General features: G+C 44.5%; 2 protein-coding genes across 3 annotated transcripts in view; one reads left to right on the top strand and one right to left on the bottom strand.

Moving 5' to 3' along the window:
* Window positions 1-11,964, top strand: part of PPM1E (protein phosphatase, Mg2+/Mn2+ dependent 1E) — an 86,450-nt gene extending 74,486 nt beyond the window's left edge. Inside the window, exons 3-7 of the mRNA XM_083479860.1 lie at window positions 2,330-2,529; window positions 3,341-3,529; window positions 4,155-4,298; window positions 5,028-5,121; window positions 6,399-11,964. Of these exons, the coding sequence (XP_083335986.1) occupies window positions 2,330-2,529; window positions 3,341-3,529; window positions 4,155-4,298; window positions 5,028-5,121; window positions 6,399-7,462 (1,691 nt within the window). The 3' untranslated portion in view covers window positions 7,463-11,964. The remainder of the gene's footprint in view (window positions 1-2,329; window positions 2,530-3,340; window positions 3,530-4,154; window positions 4,299-5,027; window positions 5,122-6,398) is intronic.
* Window positions 11,965-12,552: 588 nt separating this feature from the next.
* The window catches only part of TRIM37 (tripartite motif containing 37), a 38,643-nt gene continuing 35,426 nt past the window's right edge, over window positions 12,553-15,769 (bottom strand). The window contains exons 24-26 of one of the 2 annotated variants that reach the window (XR_014520074.1): window positions 14,790-14,955; window positions 13,754-13,841; window positions 12,553-13,242 (exon numbers count right to left, since the gene is read on the bottom strand). Coding sequence is in view for 1 of the 2 variants with exons in the window: in XM_083479818.1 (XP_083335944.1) it covers window positions 13,239-13,242; window positions 13,754-13,841; window positions 14,794-14,955 (254 nt within the window). In the remaining variant the exon portion in view is untranslated. The remainder of the gene's footprint in view (window positions 13,243-13,753; window positions 13,842-14,789; window positions 14,956-15,769) is intronic. The other variant, XM_083479818.1, reaches the window with a different exon arrangement.

The raw sequence follows: 15,769 nt of genomic DNA, 5'->3' as shown, positions 1-15,769 counted from the left end.
TTCAAACTAATCATTCTACACAGAATATTTGAGAGAGCTGGAAATTCCTTGCAGCTGCCCTATTTAGAATGTCTTTAAGCTTGTAATGTACAGAGCCCAACACACTAATATATCAGTTAGCAGAATGAGAACATGGGTCAGCACCAGTGACTCTGTGGCAGAATCATATGCAGAGGGCAGTGGCTCAGATACAGGACTGAGCAGGCTGGGATTTCATATCCCCCTTGGCATACAGCTTCTTGGTGACTTAAGGCAAGCTGTGAGCCTTAATTTCCAATTTGTATGTTGGAAATAAGTCCTGCTTTGTTTTGAGAAGAGGAACTCCGAAGCATTTCTGCACTATAAATGCATGGTGATTCCATAAATTACTTAAGCTAGTTTCTAAAATACAAAAAGGATTCTTAAAGAATGGGAGGTTCTTAGAAGGACTTCCTAAAGACTGAGCGAGTTACCATGTGGCTTCTTCTGAAAGCCTTGACCTTCCTCTCTTTTATGGCTTTAGGAATGAACCTGAAAGTTATACAAGTCTCAACTGAACTAATGATGGCATAATCACAATCCTTGTTTCATATTGATTTTAATACTTTGTATTATATTTATATTGAGCTCAAGGAATATTCAGCTAGCATAATGAACTCATCAGCTTTCAGTTGCAAACAGCCGCATAAGCACCCCAGCAGCTTTGAATTTTGTCAAAAGAATATGCAAATCTACCATTGGAAATGGGTCACAAATTTGCTTTCCTTCCTTCACATGTCCCGTTTTTGCAGCAGTTGTCAGCTAGCCAATTGCCATTGTTGGGTAAAATGGCTGGGCCGGGTCTCCCACTGTAACTGATGCAATTAAGCAGCACTTCCAGCCCTGATGGTTCCCAGGCAGCAGGGGGAAGATGAAATGGTGCATGACATAGGCAGGATGACAGCTGACTCAGCCCTAGCTTGGCACTGCAACATTAACGATTGATGAGTAATTTTCAGCTGCACGGGGGTGGATAGCCTGTTGAGGGCTCTTTTTTAAAAAAAATCTGAAGCAGTAATTATTGATGATGCTAACACTGTGTGTGCTACCCACAGGGGGCTGCGTTTAAAGTTTCAGCACAGCAAATGGGCACCTTCCTTCAGAGGGGTTTTCTGAAATGTGCAAAGCTGCAGGAAAGACAGTGCCTTTCTCCAGGGTATCGGGTGGGGAAGCTCTGCAACCCATGTGGTGTTTCACTTGTGGGACTGGCAACTGCCTAGACCAGAGGAGCGGGCAAATCGCCATGTGGTTTGCTCTGATGACTTTTGATGTCGGAGTATTCACTACCTGCTGCCAGGAAACCCCATTGGGGTTGGAGCTAGAAAGTGAGGAGAATGGAAATGAGCAACTGGTTCCTCAGTGTTGACTACATTAGAGATGTATCAGGCTGGAGAGCTGCCAAGGAAGTGTGCCTGATTAACTATTTGCTTCAGGATTGGCAGACACCAGACAGCTGGTTCTGGTCAGTGTTTTGCAGCTGAGATGCAACCCAAAAGACATATTGCTAATCCTAGAAGTTCAGAATTATGTAGCAGCTGGTTAAAATCAGACTGGAAAATAAATTTGGATAAATGAACTAAGTGGCTAGAAGCAGACTTGAATCATAGTGTTTGGTTTGATAGCTCATGTTCTGACCCATCACACCAAATTGTTCATTACCCCAGCGTTGTGTTTGAGAGCTCACCTGGTCCATAGCTAACAAGGAATTCTATGCAGGCAAATAAGCATGCTGGCAGCGGGATGGACTCTGTCCTCCTCTGCAGCCACCATGGAAACATGTAATCCCCTCCCCCCTGCTGCCCAGACTATTACTTTTTTGGACTTGTTTACAAAGTTAGATTAGAGGTTACTTCTGTCAAGTGACAAAAGTATGCAGTTTCCCCTGGCTACGTTTGGTGGATAAATCATGCCTACTTAAGGTTCATTTTAAGACCATGAAAGCACAACAGAAGGTAGACTGTGCAAATACTACTGGGGACCTCACTAGTTGTGTAAAGGGATCTCTGCATATGATCTGTAGAGTGGGACTGGAAATTAGTATGTAGTTTTGTTTGCTACAAGCACCTGACATAGTGTTGATACATTTGAAAATTTCAATAAAACATAGACAGAAAAGAGGTTATCTGTTTAGGGGTGAGGAACCTGGGGTCGTCCAGATGTTGCTGGACTAAGCTGGGAGTCCATCAATATCTGGGGGGGGGCACAGGTTTCCCACCCCACCACTGGAAGTTCCTGGTCAGCACAATGATGCTTCTTATTTCAGCAGAGACCACATGTCCACTCTTCTCTTCTCTTGTATCTGGTCTCTTAGAGGTAGAAACAGTGAAGCTGGCTCGTACAGTGTTCAGCAAACTCCATGAGGTTTGCAGCAGCTGGGTAAAGGACTTTCCCCTCCAGCCAAAGCCCCACCGTTACTACGAAACATCCATTCATGCCATTAAGAACATGCGCCGCAAGATGGAAGACAAACACGTCTGCATTCCAGACTTCAACACCCTCTTCAACCTTGAGGTAAAGAGCTTTTTGAGGAAAGGAGAGTGGACAGGAGGCAGCTAGGACACAGTTATCAAACCTCTGGTGGGACAAGAGCCAACAGATCCCTGGTGTGTTCTGAGACAGAAAGAAATTGGCACTTGCTGTACCTACAGATAAGCTTAGTGATGTCGATGTAGCTAATGACTGTCCACAGTGGCGTAGCGTGGGTTGTCAGCACCCGGGGCAAGGCAAGTAATTTGCGCCCCCTAACCCGTGGATTTGCGCCCCCTAACCCTAACCCCCAGATGTTGTGCCCGGTGCGGCCGGCCCCCCCTGACCCCCCATGCTACGCCACTGACTGTCCAATCAGAGAACAGAGAAACATCACCAAACTTGCAACCACATAATCAGTTGTTGTCGGCTGCAGAATAGTCAAGTCACCTAGCTCTTTATGGAGTGTGGCTTTCGTCCCCCAACCCCAGTTAAAATGCCAGCAGCTGAAGCTGTTTGCCTGTGCTATTTGAGGAATATAAGAAGAGCCTGCTGGATCAGGCCAGTGGCCCATCTAGTCCAGCATCCTGTTCTCACAGCAGCCAGCCAGATGCCAGTGGGAAACCAGCAAGCAGGATTCAAGCACAAGAGCCCTCTCCCCGTTTGTGGTTTCCAGCAACTGGTATTCAGAAACATTGCTTCCTCCAACTGTGGATGCAGATCATGGCCCTCATGGCTAGCGGCCGTTGATAGCCCTTTTCTCTATGAATTTGTCTAATCCTCTTTTAAAACTATCCAGGTTGGTGGCCTTTCTCAGCCTCGTTCTCAGATCATATCAATGCCCTTCTCTTGGCAGGATCAAGAGGAGCAGGCCTATTTTGCAGTATTTGATGGCCACGGAGGAGTGGATGCTGCCATTTATGCTTCCATCCACCTCCACGTGAACCTGGTGCACCAAGAGATGTTCCAGCATGACCCTGCAGAGGCACTGTGCAAAGCCTTCCAAGTGACGGATGAACGCTTTGTGCAGAAGGCAGCCAGAGAGGTGAATGAGCAACATTAATTCGGGTGAGGGTGGAGGTTAATTCTGAAAAATCTGCTCATCAGTTATTTGAGCCTATCTAAATGGCCTCCCCTGAGGAGTGGGGATTAAAGGGGTTTGGACAAAGCTTTCTTCCTGGGGCAGCTGTTTGTGCCATGAGATCTGCAACAGGGAGCACTTCTGCAGCCAGCCACAGAATAAACAGTTGTTACCTGGAGCAACTTGTGGGACAGGTTAATCTTCCAAATCTTCTAAAGGCTGTGTGTTTCAGTGGAAGGGTCGTTCAAGCTGGGGGCAAGAGTCCTCAGAGAATTACTTCCACTTTATTGGGGCTATTTCACATTCTCTGCAGTGTTTTCATTAATGTGCAGAGGCACAACTCAGAACTGCACATTGATGCATTACAGCAACTTGGTAAAATCTTTGCTTGTTACTCCATAGGCTTCAAATATACAATAATAATAATTTTATTTATATGCTGCCCATCTGACAATAAATAGTCCATCAATCCAACCACCTGCTTAGTTCACAGTCTAGCTGCAGTTGAGATGTGTGCTTGAAAATGCCTGAAGCAGCCAAGCAGCTTCTGCCTGTCTATAGCAAGACTAAGGCTCTGTTTTCTCCCTAGAGCTTGCGGTGTGGGACCACAGGTGTTGTGACGTTCATCCGAGGGAACATGCTGTATGTGGCCTGGCTGGGAGACTCCCAGGTGATGCTTGTCAGGGGGGGCCAAGCAGTGGAGCTGATGAAACCTCATAAACCGGATCGTGAGGTGAGCCTTGCCTGGGATAATGGCAGAGTGGATGGTTCTCTAGCCCCACAGGAAGGGAAACAGGTGTGGTGGTCACTGCACCATTTATATAAAAGCATTTCTAAGAAACTTTGGAACAAATACAACATCATAAGAAGATAAACAGTAAAAGAGTATTAGAAAAAACACACCCAAAAACAAACCATAGTCAAATGGTTCAGTTTTTTGTGCCAGGAAAAGAAAAAGAAAAAGATGTGTCTTTTGAAGCAACTGATGGATGATGGCAGTCCCTCTGTTCTTCTGATTTGGGTCCTGTCAGACCCTCACTGTCCAGTTGCCTACTAGCTACTGTAGTTAGCCATTACAGTGGTACCTCGGGTTAAGTACTTAATTCGTTCCAGAGGTCCGTACTTAACCTGAAACTGTTCTTAACCAGAAGACCATTTAGCTAACGGGGCCTCCTGCTGCTGCCGCGCCGCCGGAGCACAATTTCTGTTCTCATCCTGAAGCAAAGTTCTTAACCCGAGGTACTATTTCTGGGTTAGCGGAGTCTGTAACCTGAAGCGTATGTAACCCGAGGTACCACTGTAATTTAGGGCCAACATATTTCTACTTCAAAGGGAAATAGATGAAAATTGCCACAGCAAGTAAATTGTAGTGTGTGAGAGCGAGAGAAAGCATGCACTGAAATATTTAGGAGAATCCGCAGCATCAGCCTTTGACCAGCTTATGTGTTCCCTTCTGGTTTAGGATGAGAAGAAGCGCATTGAGGCCCTCGGAGGCTGCGTGGTCTGGTTTGGGGCTTGGCGAGTCAATGGGAGTCTGTCTGTCTCCAGAGCCATTGGTAGGAAACTGAAATCCTGTCTTCTGGTCTATTTTATTTTTCCGTCTTCATTTTCTTTCCTTATTAGCCCCTATGAGTTTTAGTGACTAAATATAGTTTCTGAATTGGTTGTGACTTCCCAGCCAAGGGATACTGTAATCACAGTGAAAGATCCAGTGAAAACGTCTGCTCAGAGTGCTGTAGTAGCGAACAAGGCAAATTCAGCACTGGGATAGGGATGAAAATCTGTCTTCAGATCTAGGTGACTGAACACCTCATCTCAGAATATTGTAGAGGAAGTACAGAATAAGGAACACCTGTAACAAAGAGGTTGGCGCTTTTCAGTTCAGAAAGCTGGGAAGAGAAAGATATGCCTTTATAAAACACTAGGCAGATGCATGGAGGAAAATATCATCAGCTGTTAGCTGTATTAGTTAAAGTGGAAGCTTTCAGGATGAGTATACCTGATGAGGGGACAAGCAGCTCCAACTTCAGAATTCCCTTGCCAAATCAATATGTCCATCTTGAAGTCTAGTAGTCATAATTGAGGTGTTTATTGGATTAACAGCACAAGATTATTGCACTTCCAATTAAACCAGAGTGTGACCAGATGGCTCTATAAGTAGAGGAGCAGATACATTTTGCCAGTCGTCTCTTGAGTGGGGCACTCTCTGACTGCACCAGAGAGCATGGTGCAGGGCTCACATGTTGTGATAAGCAGGGGCATGTCCAATGCAGGAGTTACTTGTCTTTCCACTGTCCTGGAAAAGCAGTGCTACAGCAACATCCCAGAAGGTGGGGAGCTGTTGCTTATTAAGAGAGCTGTGCTTTATGATCAGAGTATGGGAGAAAGACAGCATGCTAAACTCAACAAAGACAAAATGGGCTTTTTATACTCAGGGATCCCCATTGAATTTGCAAGGTCCAATTTGATTTACAGCTTTCCTCTCATCCCCATAAAGCAGTGCAAATCCAAAAGGGGGCCTCTTACCAAACTGAGGTCTAAACTCCCATGAGCCAGTAGCTTAGAAAAGATGGCATTCTGAATCATCAATCAATTCCTAGGCCTTTTAAATTTGCTCCACCTCGTGTTTTCTGGCTTTCATGCCAAATGAGTGCTAGAAGTGAGTCCCCACCCAAGAGGTTTCAAGCCCTTGTCTCCCAACCAGTGAGCATTCTGCTTTCACTATTCCAGCAGTTCCGCTGCCTTAAGCCGAGAAGTAAAGAGAATTCACTGATCTATCCTGACTTCACAGCTGCCTAAATCTTCTCTGGATCTCTTTACCCACCTACTCCAGGTGATGCAGAACACAAGCCATACATCTGTGGGGATGCGGACTCGGGCTCCACAGTTCTGGATGGATCGGAAGACTACCTCATTTTAGCCTGCGACGGCTTCTATGACACCGTGAACCCTGATGAAGCAGTGAAAGTGGTGGCTGACCACCTGAAGGAGAACAATGGGGACAGCAGCATGGTGGCCCACAAGTTAGTGGCTTCGGCTCGAGATGCTGGCTCCAGCGACAACATCACGGTCATTGTGGTCTTTCTCAGGGACATGAGTACGGCCATAAACATCAGTGAGGAGTCAGAGTGGACAGAGAACTCTTTCCAAGGTGGGCAAGAAGACAACGGCGACAATAAAGAAAACCACGGGGATTGCAAGAGACCGTGGCCTCAGCACCAGGTCTCCGCACCTGCTGATCTAGGGTACGATGGGAGAGTGGATTCTTTCACAGACAGAACTACCTTGAGTGCAGGTTCCAGGATCAACGTGTTGGAAGACCCAGGCTATATTGACCTGAGGAAAATAGAAGCTAGCAAACTTCAGAGTGCAAAACGCCTGTCCTCAGATCAGTGGTTCAGCACTTGTGAACCAAAGAGGGCAACCTTGGGTCAGGGTGTGTCAGCAGAGAACGAGACAGTGGCCGACCCTGCGCCTCCTGCAGGCGGGCAGAGCAGTCTCCAGGAGCAGCTAGCCTCTCTTCCTTCTGGCTCCACAAGCCCACACGAGTACAGCATCTCCAGCAGGCTCGAAGGTGAGCACTTCAAATCTTGGGGAGGAAGAGCTTCCATTCTCTCTCCCCTTCACTCCTGTGATGCAAAGCGGTGGCAGCGACTAGCCAGACTCAAGCCCAAGCTCCACATGCTTCTCTTTGAGAACAGGCTGCTTTCCCCCACAGAAGAGTTAGCTCTGGCCTCACCTTGCAGTGTGAACAGCCGTAGAAATAAGTTGATAAGAAGCCGTCTCTGGCAGGGCTTCTCTAGTTGTTGCCGGGGTCATGGCAAGAGTATTCACCTGCTGCAAAGGCAGAGCCACTGTATACCAGACCCTGGGCTCCTCTGGAGGTGTACAAAGTAGCATGATCCTTTGTATTCCCCTCTCCTGCCCCCCCAAATAGTTTAGGTTAGGCATTCACAGAATGAGGAGTAAATTTAAAAGAGTGAGCATTTCAGAACCATGTGATTGTGGAATGCACCACTCATGTAAATAGATCCTAGGAATGTGTGTTTCAGTCTAAAAAAATTAAAATGGCTGGTGTGCCAGTCTCTCTCTCTCTCTCTCTCTAAGCAATGTCACATACACATTCTCTCTCTTACCCACAAACACGTATCTATAGCTTCATCTTGCTCATGGCAACTAGATACTGACAGTGACACGATGGAATAAATAGGAGAGAGATTCTTTCAAAAGAGAGATTGCCCAAAAAAAGTGTTACCTGTTTGAGATGAGTCTGTGGAGCAATATTTTTTGAAGGATCTCGTTTTTAAAACCTGCCAGTTTTTGTAGGTGGGGTGGAGGGAAGGGAAGAGGAAGACAGAAGTAGTTGGTGGGGTGGTTCTTTAAGGTTAACAGAGCCATTGTGGAAGCAGCAGGCCTTTGCAGGTACATTATTAAAAGCCATAGGGGGTTTGAATCTAGCACTTGAGCACTCCTAGCCCCTGTTGTATATCCAAGTTGAGACTAATCTTATCTATGCCCCCATGTAACATATAAAAAAGAGGGAATGCTAATTTTTGTAGTTTTTAAAGATCATTTCCTGTGGCTAAAGTTGAAACTATATTGAAATTTCAATAGCTTGGAGTCTTTTGGGGTGCTTAGTGACATTTTAGTCTTTTAAACTAAAAAAGTAATAATGTTAAAACTGTTTGCATCTAATAATAGTAGTGGTTAAATCTTTCCACCACTGTGTCCTCCCCAATCCTTAATTTATCTCAGGTGTCAAACTGATATAAAGCTAGTTCAGATTCAAATATGTTGTCCTGTGAACTGATGGAGCCAGCAACTTGCTTGTCAGACTTTTTGGTCATCAGTTCTCCTTCCCCATTCAAAGGGGACAGTAATATGGCAGTGTAGTGTTTGGCTCAGCTATTTGTCTGGTCCTTGCAAGAGACTTTCAGAGTATGAAGGGACTGGGGAAAAGCTAGAGGAAGGCAGCTTGCTATAGCAGTTGTAAAATGAGAGAGACTAGATGAACTCTAATTGTCAGTTGCTCAGGAAGGGTTTGATGATTGCCTGTCTCAATCCTTCATACTAAAGAGCAAAACACTTCTCTCTCTCTATATATATATATAAATAAAATCAGTTTTGGCATTAAACAGCTGAAATGCAGAATAATCAGGGACAGTATGTTAGAAGAGGTCTCTTGGTTGCTAACATTCGCTTGAATGATCTAAAATACTAAGGCATTAAATGTACACAGATCTGAATATGTTACATTACATAATTCCATGGGGATTAAGTTTTAGCTCAACAGAATCACTGCCCAATGCAGTTTGACATTAGTGTATAGGAACATAGAAAGCTGCCTTATACTGAGTCAGACCAGTGGTCTGTCTAGCTCAGTATTGTCTACACTGACTAGCAGCAGCTCTCCATCATTTTCAAGCATGAAGATATTTCTAGCCCTAGGATTGAACCCAGCACCTTCAGTATGCAAAGCGGGTGCTCTGCCCCTGAGCTGTGACCCCTCCCCAAACTGATAATTTGCCTAAGGACTGGGGAGAATTAGGTAATTATTCTGAACAGCTTTTTATTAACTCAATTTCTTCAAGAAACTTGATGAAACTGTTAGAAATCAAGTGCAGAAAGCTAAAAGGTCTTGGCTTTTACCCACCGGGGGTGGGGTGGGGGAATAACCAAAATTAAGGAGCAACAGCACTTTCCCACTTATCTGCAAGCCTTAGGTGTGTTGTGTTACAAATCAAGTGTTACCAATGAAATGAGGAGCTGCAGACGAGCAGGCTGTTTCTGCTGCCATGCTTGAGGACATAGCAGGGGAGAAGGTAGACTGCAATGCCCTTCTGCTCAATTAGTTGTGCTTCTATGGGGAAAGTGCAGTTCTTTGAAGACATGTCAAAATTCTAAAATGTTGCAAATGTGTTTTGACCTCTTCCCAACATGCAGTCATAACTGGAAAGTACTAGCCTCAGAGTGTGCTCTCACGTTTTTTATAAAAGAAATGTAACTCCATATGTGTGGATTCATACATGGATTATCTGCTGCTCATCCTGTTCATCCTACAGGAGAGAATCTGCCATCCATTCCTAGTGTGGCCCAGTACAAAATATTGTTACAACTAGAAAGTGTTCATCTTTCATTACATAGTGGTAGAGTATGTAGGATCCATTTGTGAGGCAAGTCTTCAGCCATGGTAGAATACATATTTAAAAGTAGTAGTTCTTGGTCCAATATAAGCTGCTCAATTCTACACACTAGGCAAAAAAAAAAGCAGTGCTTTGTGATATGCTGTGTGTTTTTCTCTTAATGCCACTGGTGATAGGACGTAGTTCTCTTCAGTTCAAACTCCTGTGCCCTTATTTGCTGCTTGCTGACGTAAGCAATAAGCTCCCCTTTTTAATTAATGATATTCTCAGTGTTCTGTATCTTGTACTTTGATCCTTTAGCTGGCGAGAATGTACAAAAAATATAGGTATCTAACTGTATTTATTAACTGTTAATGTTGGTTGTCTGTAAAGTGTTTTGTAAATCTGTGTATTTTAATAGTGGTGACATTTGCATAATGAGACCTTTCCAATAAAGAGCTGAAGCAGCCCTCAAGTTCTCATAATCTGCATCAGCTACATGAGTTGTGTAGGAACACTAGTAGTAGTGGTGGTAGTTGGTGAGGACAGGAGACTCCAGGCTGCCTCTTCCCTGAGGCTGTTCAAAACCTGCTGGTGAGCTTATTCACTGTGAGTTTCAAAGGGATTCATTTAATCCCTCTCCTAATGTCTCCTGTCTCCAGCTTTAACAGAGTTGTGAGGAATGCCTCCGATTGCAAGAAATGGAATAGCAGCAGAGCAGCAAGCCATTAATCCATTTCACTTGCACTAACAAGTTGTAGAAGTAAAATATTTATATTTTGAAGTGCCATCAATTGTCCTTGTCTGTTTGGAAGCCAGGGAGGCACACACCCGCCTACTCCATGTGACTCAGCCCTCCCCCCCCCCAACAAAAGGAAGCAGACTCCTGTGGTTCCCCTGCTAAGCACTCCCTTCTTTGTCCCCTCACTTCCTGGCTCAGAAAAGCAAGGGAGGACATATGAGGAAGAGAATATCCATCCTTTATTTTGGCAGAGCCTGTTCCTGCTTCTTGTGGCTTTTAGCAGCCGACACTCCTAAGTAGCAGCTGCCACTTGCTAATGCCTTTTAAATTTAGAACCTTCCATCTCATCGAGTATAACATTACCTTTCGCCTTCTGTTCATAGTGGTCCATTGTCATTTATGCAGAGGCACAGTGCTCTTTTCCCTAGAACATTCAATTAAAGCAACTATGCAGATTACATTCAAGCAGTCCCTTCCGTTACCTATAAATTTCGTTACAGCTCTGGAGAACCTGAACAGCCGGCTCCGCCAAAATGTAGCTCATTCTCATGCAAAAAAGGGAAGCAAGGCGAGGCTACTGTAGCTTTGCGTATGCCTATGAGTTAGGGCTGTGCAGCATAAAAACCTTCAACTGGAGGAGGTTAAAAGTCTTGCACCAATGGCCCAGTTTGCACATGAAAGTAAGCCACAGTTAATGGCTTACCAAGAAAGCACCTTTTGGTGTTGTTTTGTCTCAGCCCTGCTTATGCTGAAAGGAAACCAATCATGACCCCCCCCCCCCCGCCGCTTAGTCTTATGTTTGAACCGGGGATCATGTTTTGCTTCAATAGAGCATGATCAGTACGTCAAGAGCAAACCTTGGCTACAGATTGCTGGGAGCAAAATAAATCATGACCCCTGACGAAGCAGGGATCAGGATTTGCTTCCTGCTAGCATAAGTTGAGAGGAGCAAAGTGGGCACAATCCACTCATGTACAGTAAGCCATGGTGGTTTATGAGCTTACCACACCATGTGAATGTGCCCACTGTCAAGGAATACATTCAAGTGACAAAGTCACTTTTAACATTACATTAAACACTAATCTATAACTTCCAGTATTAAACAGCACCGTATTATACAAGTATCAGAAGGTTTGGTTTATAAATATAAACAGATTTGTTTTACTTACCATTCTTGGCTGTTGCTTTTTTGTTTCTAGAAGTAGGGAGAGTCTAAACCAAGCTAGGTTGGGGAAAGCCAGCTGAGATTCACCCTTATTACTAAAAACGTTACCATGGCACATTCCTAGGAATGCCAAGTGTATTACTGAGTTCCTGTTGAAATATACTTATGCTGTCATGAAAACTAATGAAGTGGGTTGGTTTAATAGAAATGACTTTACTACTCTGTTGGGACCCGTTGACAACTTTGTTCCTATAGCTCACAAGTTCAGTAGGAATCATGTATTAGCCATATTTTATTTATTAAAGCTGTTCACAAAAGGTAAGGACTATGTTCAACTTCTACCAATATCTTAATAAAACAGCAAACATTATGCTCTTGTGTACTTATTTCAAGGGAAATAACCACATTTTTGAAGAGGGGGAAACAAAGTCACTTTTTAAAAGGAGATGAATTGGGGGGGAATCTTACGTCAGGCAACAACAGGACTTCAATTCTGCTGCAAAGCACAGTCTTGCTGTTCTAACTGAAAATATCACCAGAGGAACTTGCAAATGGCTTGACATTTTGGAGTATTGGAATTGACCTTACCCAGTGCAAGCTACACTTTCAAGAGGAAATGTTACATCTTTGTGCCTAACGTGGGCACTATGAAGTGTGGGTTGGGAGATTTCAGCAATCAAGCTATGACCAATAAAGCAAGTGGTATATCAACTGGCAGAGGGATGTGGCCAAGTTTACCCACTGGAGCAGACCCAACCTTAAACACCTTCATCACTGCTGCTGCATTGATATGAAATCCTAAGGATATACATCATTCTCTGCTTTAGGCACTTTCCCTTCACCAGCTTGTAACAATCAGGGCATTTTAACAGCTATTTCTTGCATACAATCTGCCATCCCCATACCACACACAATATCCCTTTCAATCCAAGGTCTGTGGTTTAAACTGCACAAGCACTGTCATTTCCATGTTCATTTTATTAATTAAAAGTGCAAACCATTTTCATCTGAACTATATGAATTTTTACAGCAGTTAGAACGACAATTTACGAATAAATCCTTCCATTAAGTACAACATTCAGGAGGACGCAACAAACATTTATACAGTAACTCATGCTTAAAAGGAAACAGCCAATTCAGCTTAGCTTCACAGAACACCTTTAGCAGCTCAAATGCAATGCACAGTGGCAAAAGAGTTTGGCAACAAGTGTTTTCAACTGGCCAAAAATGGACTAATGGGGAGAGAGGAGAGACTCATGGATAGAGGCATTTCACTGTAAGTAGCTCAGGAACCAGAAGTGTAACAGCTTTAGTGTCAGTTCAATTCACTTAAAAATAAAGGTGGGGTGGGCATCCCCTTCCCCCTCACCCATCCCAGACTCCTCAGCCATGAAGAGCAAGGCTGAGGCTCCAGCACCTTTTAAAGGCACGCAGGGTACAGGTTGACACCAAGCAGGATCAGAAAAGCGAGTACAGCTAGATTTTCAGTAGGAAAAGGACCGGAAGGAGCAAGGAAATGTGCACAAGGCATTACCAGAAACAATGCAGGTGAATTAAGAGGGACCCAGTGATGCTTCATCCAGCCACCTTCAACAGGCTAATGAATGCTAATCCATCTTCGGGGAGCCCCTGCTCCCTCATGCTCTACCTGGGCCAGAGAGAGAAAGAAATTTCTTATCAGAAGTAGCCCAAGTCAACATTCTGAGGGGGGCGGGGAGCACAGAGAAGGGATACACCTGAAGTATTCCCCCCCCCCCCAGCCTGGTTTAAAGAACCCAAGCCTAGAATTATGAACAAAAAAGGAGAAAGCAAAGAAAGTAGCTCTCGGAGCAGCCTAATGTCTCCTGCAACAACAATGCAAATAGGCAACTATGTACTGCAATGGTTCAGCAGGATCTCCTCCTCCTGGAAAGACAGTTTTTGACAGAAGCATAAAGAGTGAGGAAACCTATCAAGTCGTAAGATGTTACAATATCACCCAGGCAGAAAGTTACTTGTGCCAGAATGGCAGTTTTCTCTGGTAGCTGCCTCACTCCACAGATCCCAAATCCTCATAAAAGTTAATGTCTCAAGGGTGACTGTCTCAAGGGTGTTGCCACAATGAGACTTTCAGGTCATACAGAAACTAGTAGCTCAACAGCAGTTCCTTTGCCATTTACCTTGTGCTGCCGTCCTTTCCGGTGGCAAAAGGGAGGTCTTCAGGGCCTGTTTGGTCACCCTCAGGAAAAACTGAGCATAGCTCAAAGGCTGAACACACAAACAACCGGGATTTAGAACACAACACACCAAAAGCAGTTTAAAAGAATTTTATATAATGCAACCCATATAATGCAAGATGGGTGGCTGCTTTTCACACAGCTTTCCCCTGAACATATGATGATGGAAAATACCTGTACTATAACACTGCCACATTGAGCAATGTGCCCACTATACTGTGCTTGCATTGAGTTGCTCAATTTCCAAGATCCCTACGCATTATGGGTAGGGGATGTTTGTCCTACTTGCAAGACACTCAAGTGAAGGTCCTCCTACACCATGCAAGAGGCAGCCTTCATAACCATGTGCCCATCTAGGCTGCATCACCAATGTGGTCCTTTCAGTGAAAAGAGAGAGAGTGGTGATGCATGAAGCCTATGCAGTTGCTAAGGCAACCATACTGCAATAAGAAGGCCCACACAAATCAACAAAACTGTCATTGCCTCTTTGGGGGAGTCCTCTCTGCTTCATAACTAAAAACGCTGAGGAGGTCAGAGTTTAAATATTGGCATCTTCAGGATCCAAGAGTGTAACTAGGGTGTGTGTGTGTGTGTGTGTGTGTGTGTGAGAGAGAGAGAGAGAGAGAGAGAAAGAAAGAAAGAAAGAAAGAAAGAAAGAAAGAAAGAAAGAAAGAAAGAAAGAAAGAAAGAAAGAGTGGCAGATGCAATATTGGGAGTAGCACTAGATAAGAACCATCAGTACAAAATCAGAAGCTCACAGAACTAGGAAAAGCAAAAGTATTTGCAAGGTATAGGCCAGCCACCCTTGGCCTGTGCCCTTCCGATGTTTTGAACTATAACTTCCATCGGCCCCAACCAGCACTGGCTGGGGCTGATGGGAGTTGCAGTCGGAAACATCTAGAAGGTCCCAGGTGGGAGACAGTTGACCTAGATGCTGAGTTTTTCCCCAGCCCTGATCCCTGTCCGACAGCTTCCTTACCTACCGTCACTTGAAGGCTGGGACTGGAAAGCCTGGCTGAAGACATCTGGAGCGGCACTGGCAGCTTCCCCATCCTCCTGCTCTTCATTCTCTGTGTCGCATTCAATGTCACTGTCACTGCTCATGCCTGGCAGGAGGTGAAGGATGTGCTTTTGGCAAAGCCCAGCTGCACACAGCAAGGAGGAGAAGAGATTGCTGAGGCTCTAGAAACTGCTCTCAAAAAAAGCACCAACAGCTTCAGTCTCTTCCCTGAGAACTGCAATCTAGATCTAAAAAACACTCAAGCTTCCCAGCCTTGTTGGTCCAGAAAGCAACATGGAGCCTTGGAAAGAGAATAAAATCATTCTCTCACTCTCCTATGGAGTGATGTGGTGGGGGGAGACTTGCTGAACAGGAAGAATCAGCACCACAGAAAATTATTGAAGAGCTGAAGCACCACAGTTTGTTTACACTCTTTGAGACAATACAATTAACAAAGTAAGTTCCACATTTTAATGGGCACTGGCTGAAATCTTGCAAGTTTGGCTACTCTCTTTCAGCAAGATTCCAAAACTGGCCACCCAGAATTGTGAGAACTGAGTGGGCAGAGTTGGGCAGTCAAGTCAAAAGATGAAGCTGCAGCAAACCCACTTACAGATGGGTAGCCGTGTTGGTCTGCCATAGTCCAAATAAAAAAATTCCTTCCTGTAGCACCTTAAAGACCAACTAAGGTAGTTCTTGGTATAAGCTTTCGTGTGTATCTGAAGAAGTGTGCATGCACACGAAAGCTTATACCAAGAACTAACTTAGTTGGTCTTTAAGGTGCTACAGGAAGGAATTTTTTTATTTAAGCAAACCCACTGTGAGACAAGGAACCTTAGAGGAAGTCAAGTGCTCTCCATTTTGCTTCCTTCCTAGTTTCCAATTCTGAGTCATTTTTGTTACTAACTTTCAAACGTGTGGGCAACTACGTATTGTCTCCAGTTTTTTTTTGTGTTTTT

The sequence above is a fragment of the Podarcis liolepis genome, assembly GCF_965112155.1.
Source record: "Podarcis liolepis genome assembly, chromosome: 16".
In the NCBI taxonomy this organism is placed as follows: domain Eukaryota; kingdom Metazoa; phylum Chordata; class Lepidosauria; order Squamata; family Lacertidae; genus Podarcis; species Podarcis liolepis.
Note: the sequence above shows the minus strand (reverse complement) of the source record. Positions and strands in the feature narration are given on the sequence as shown.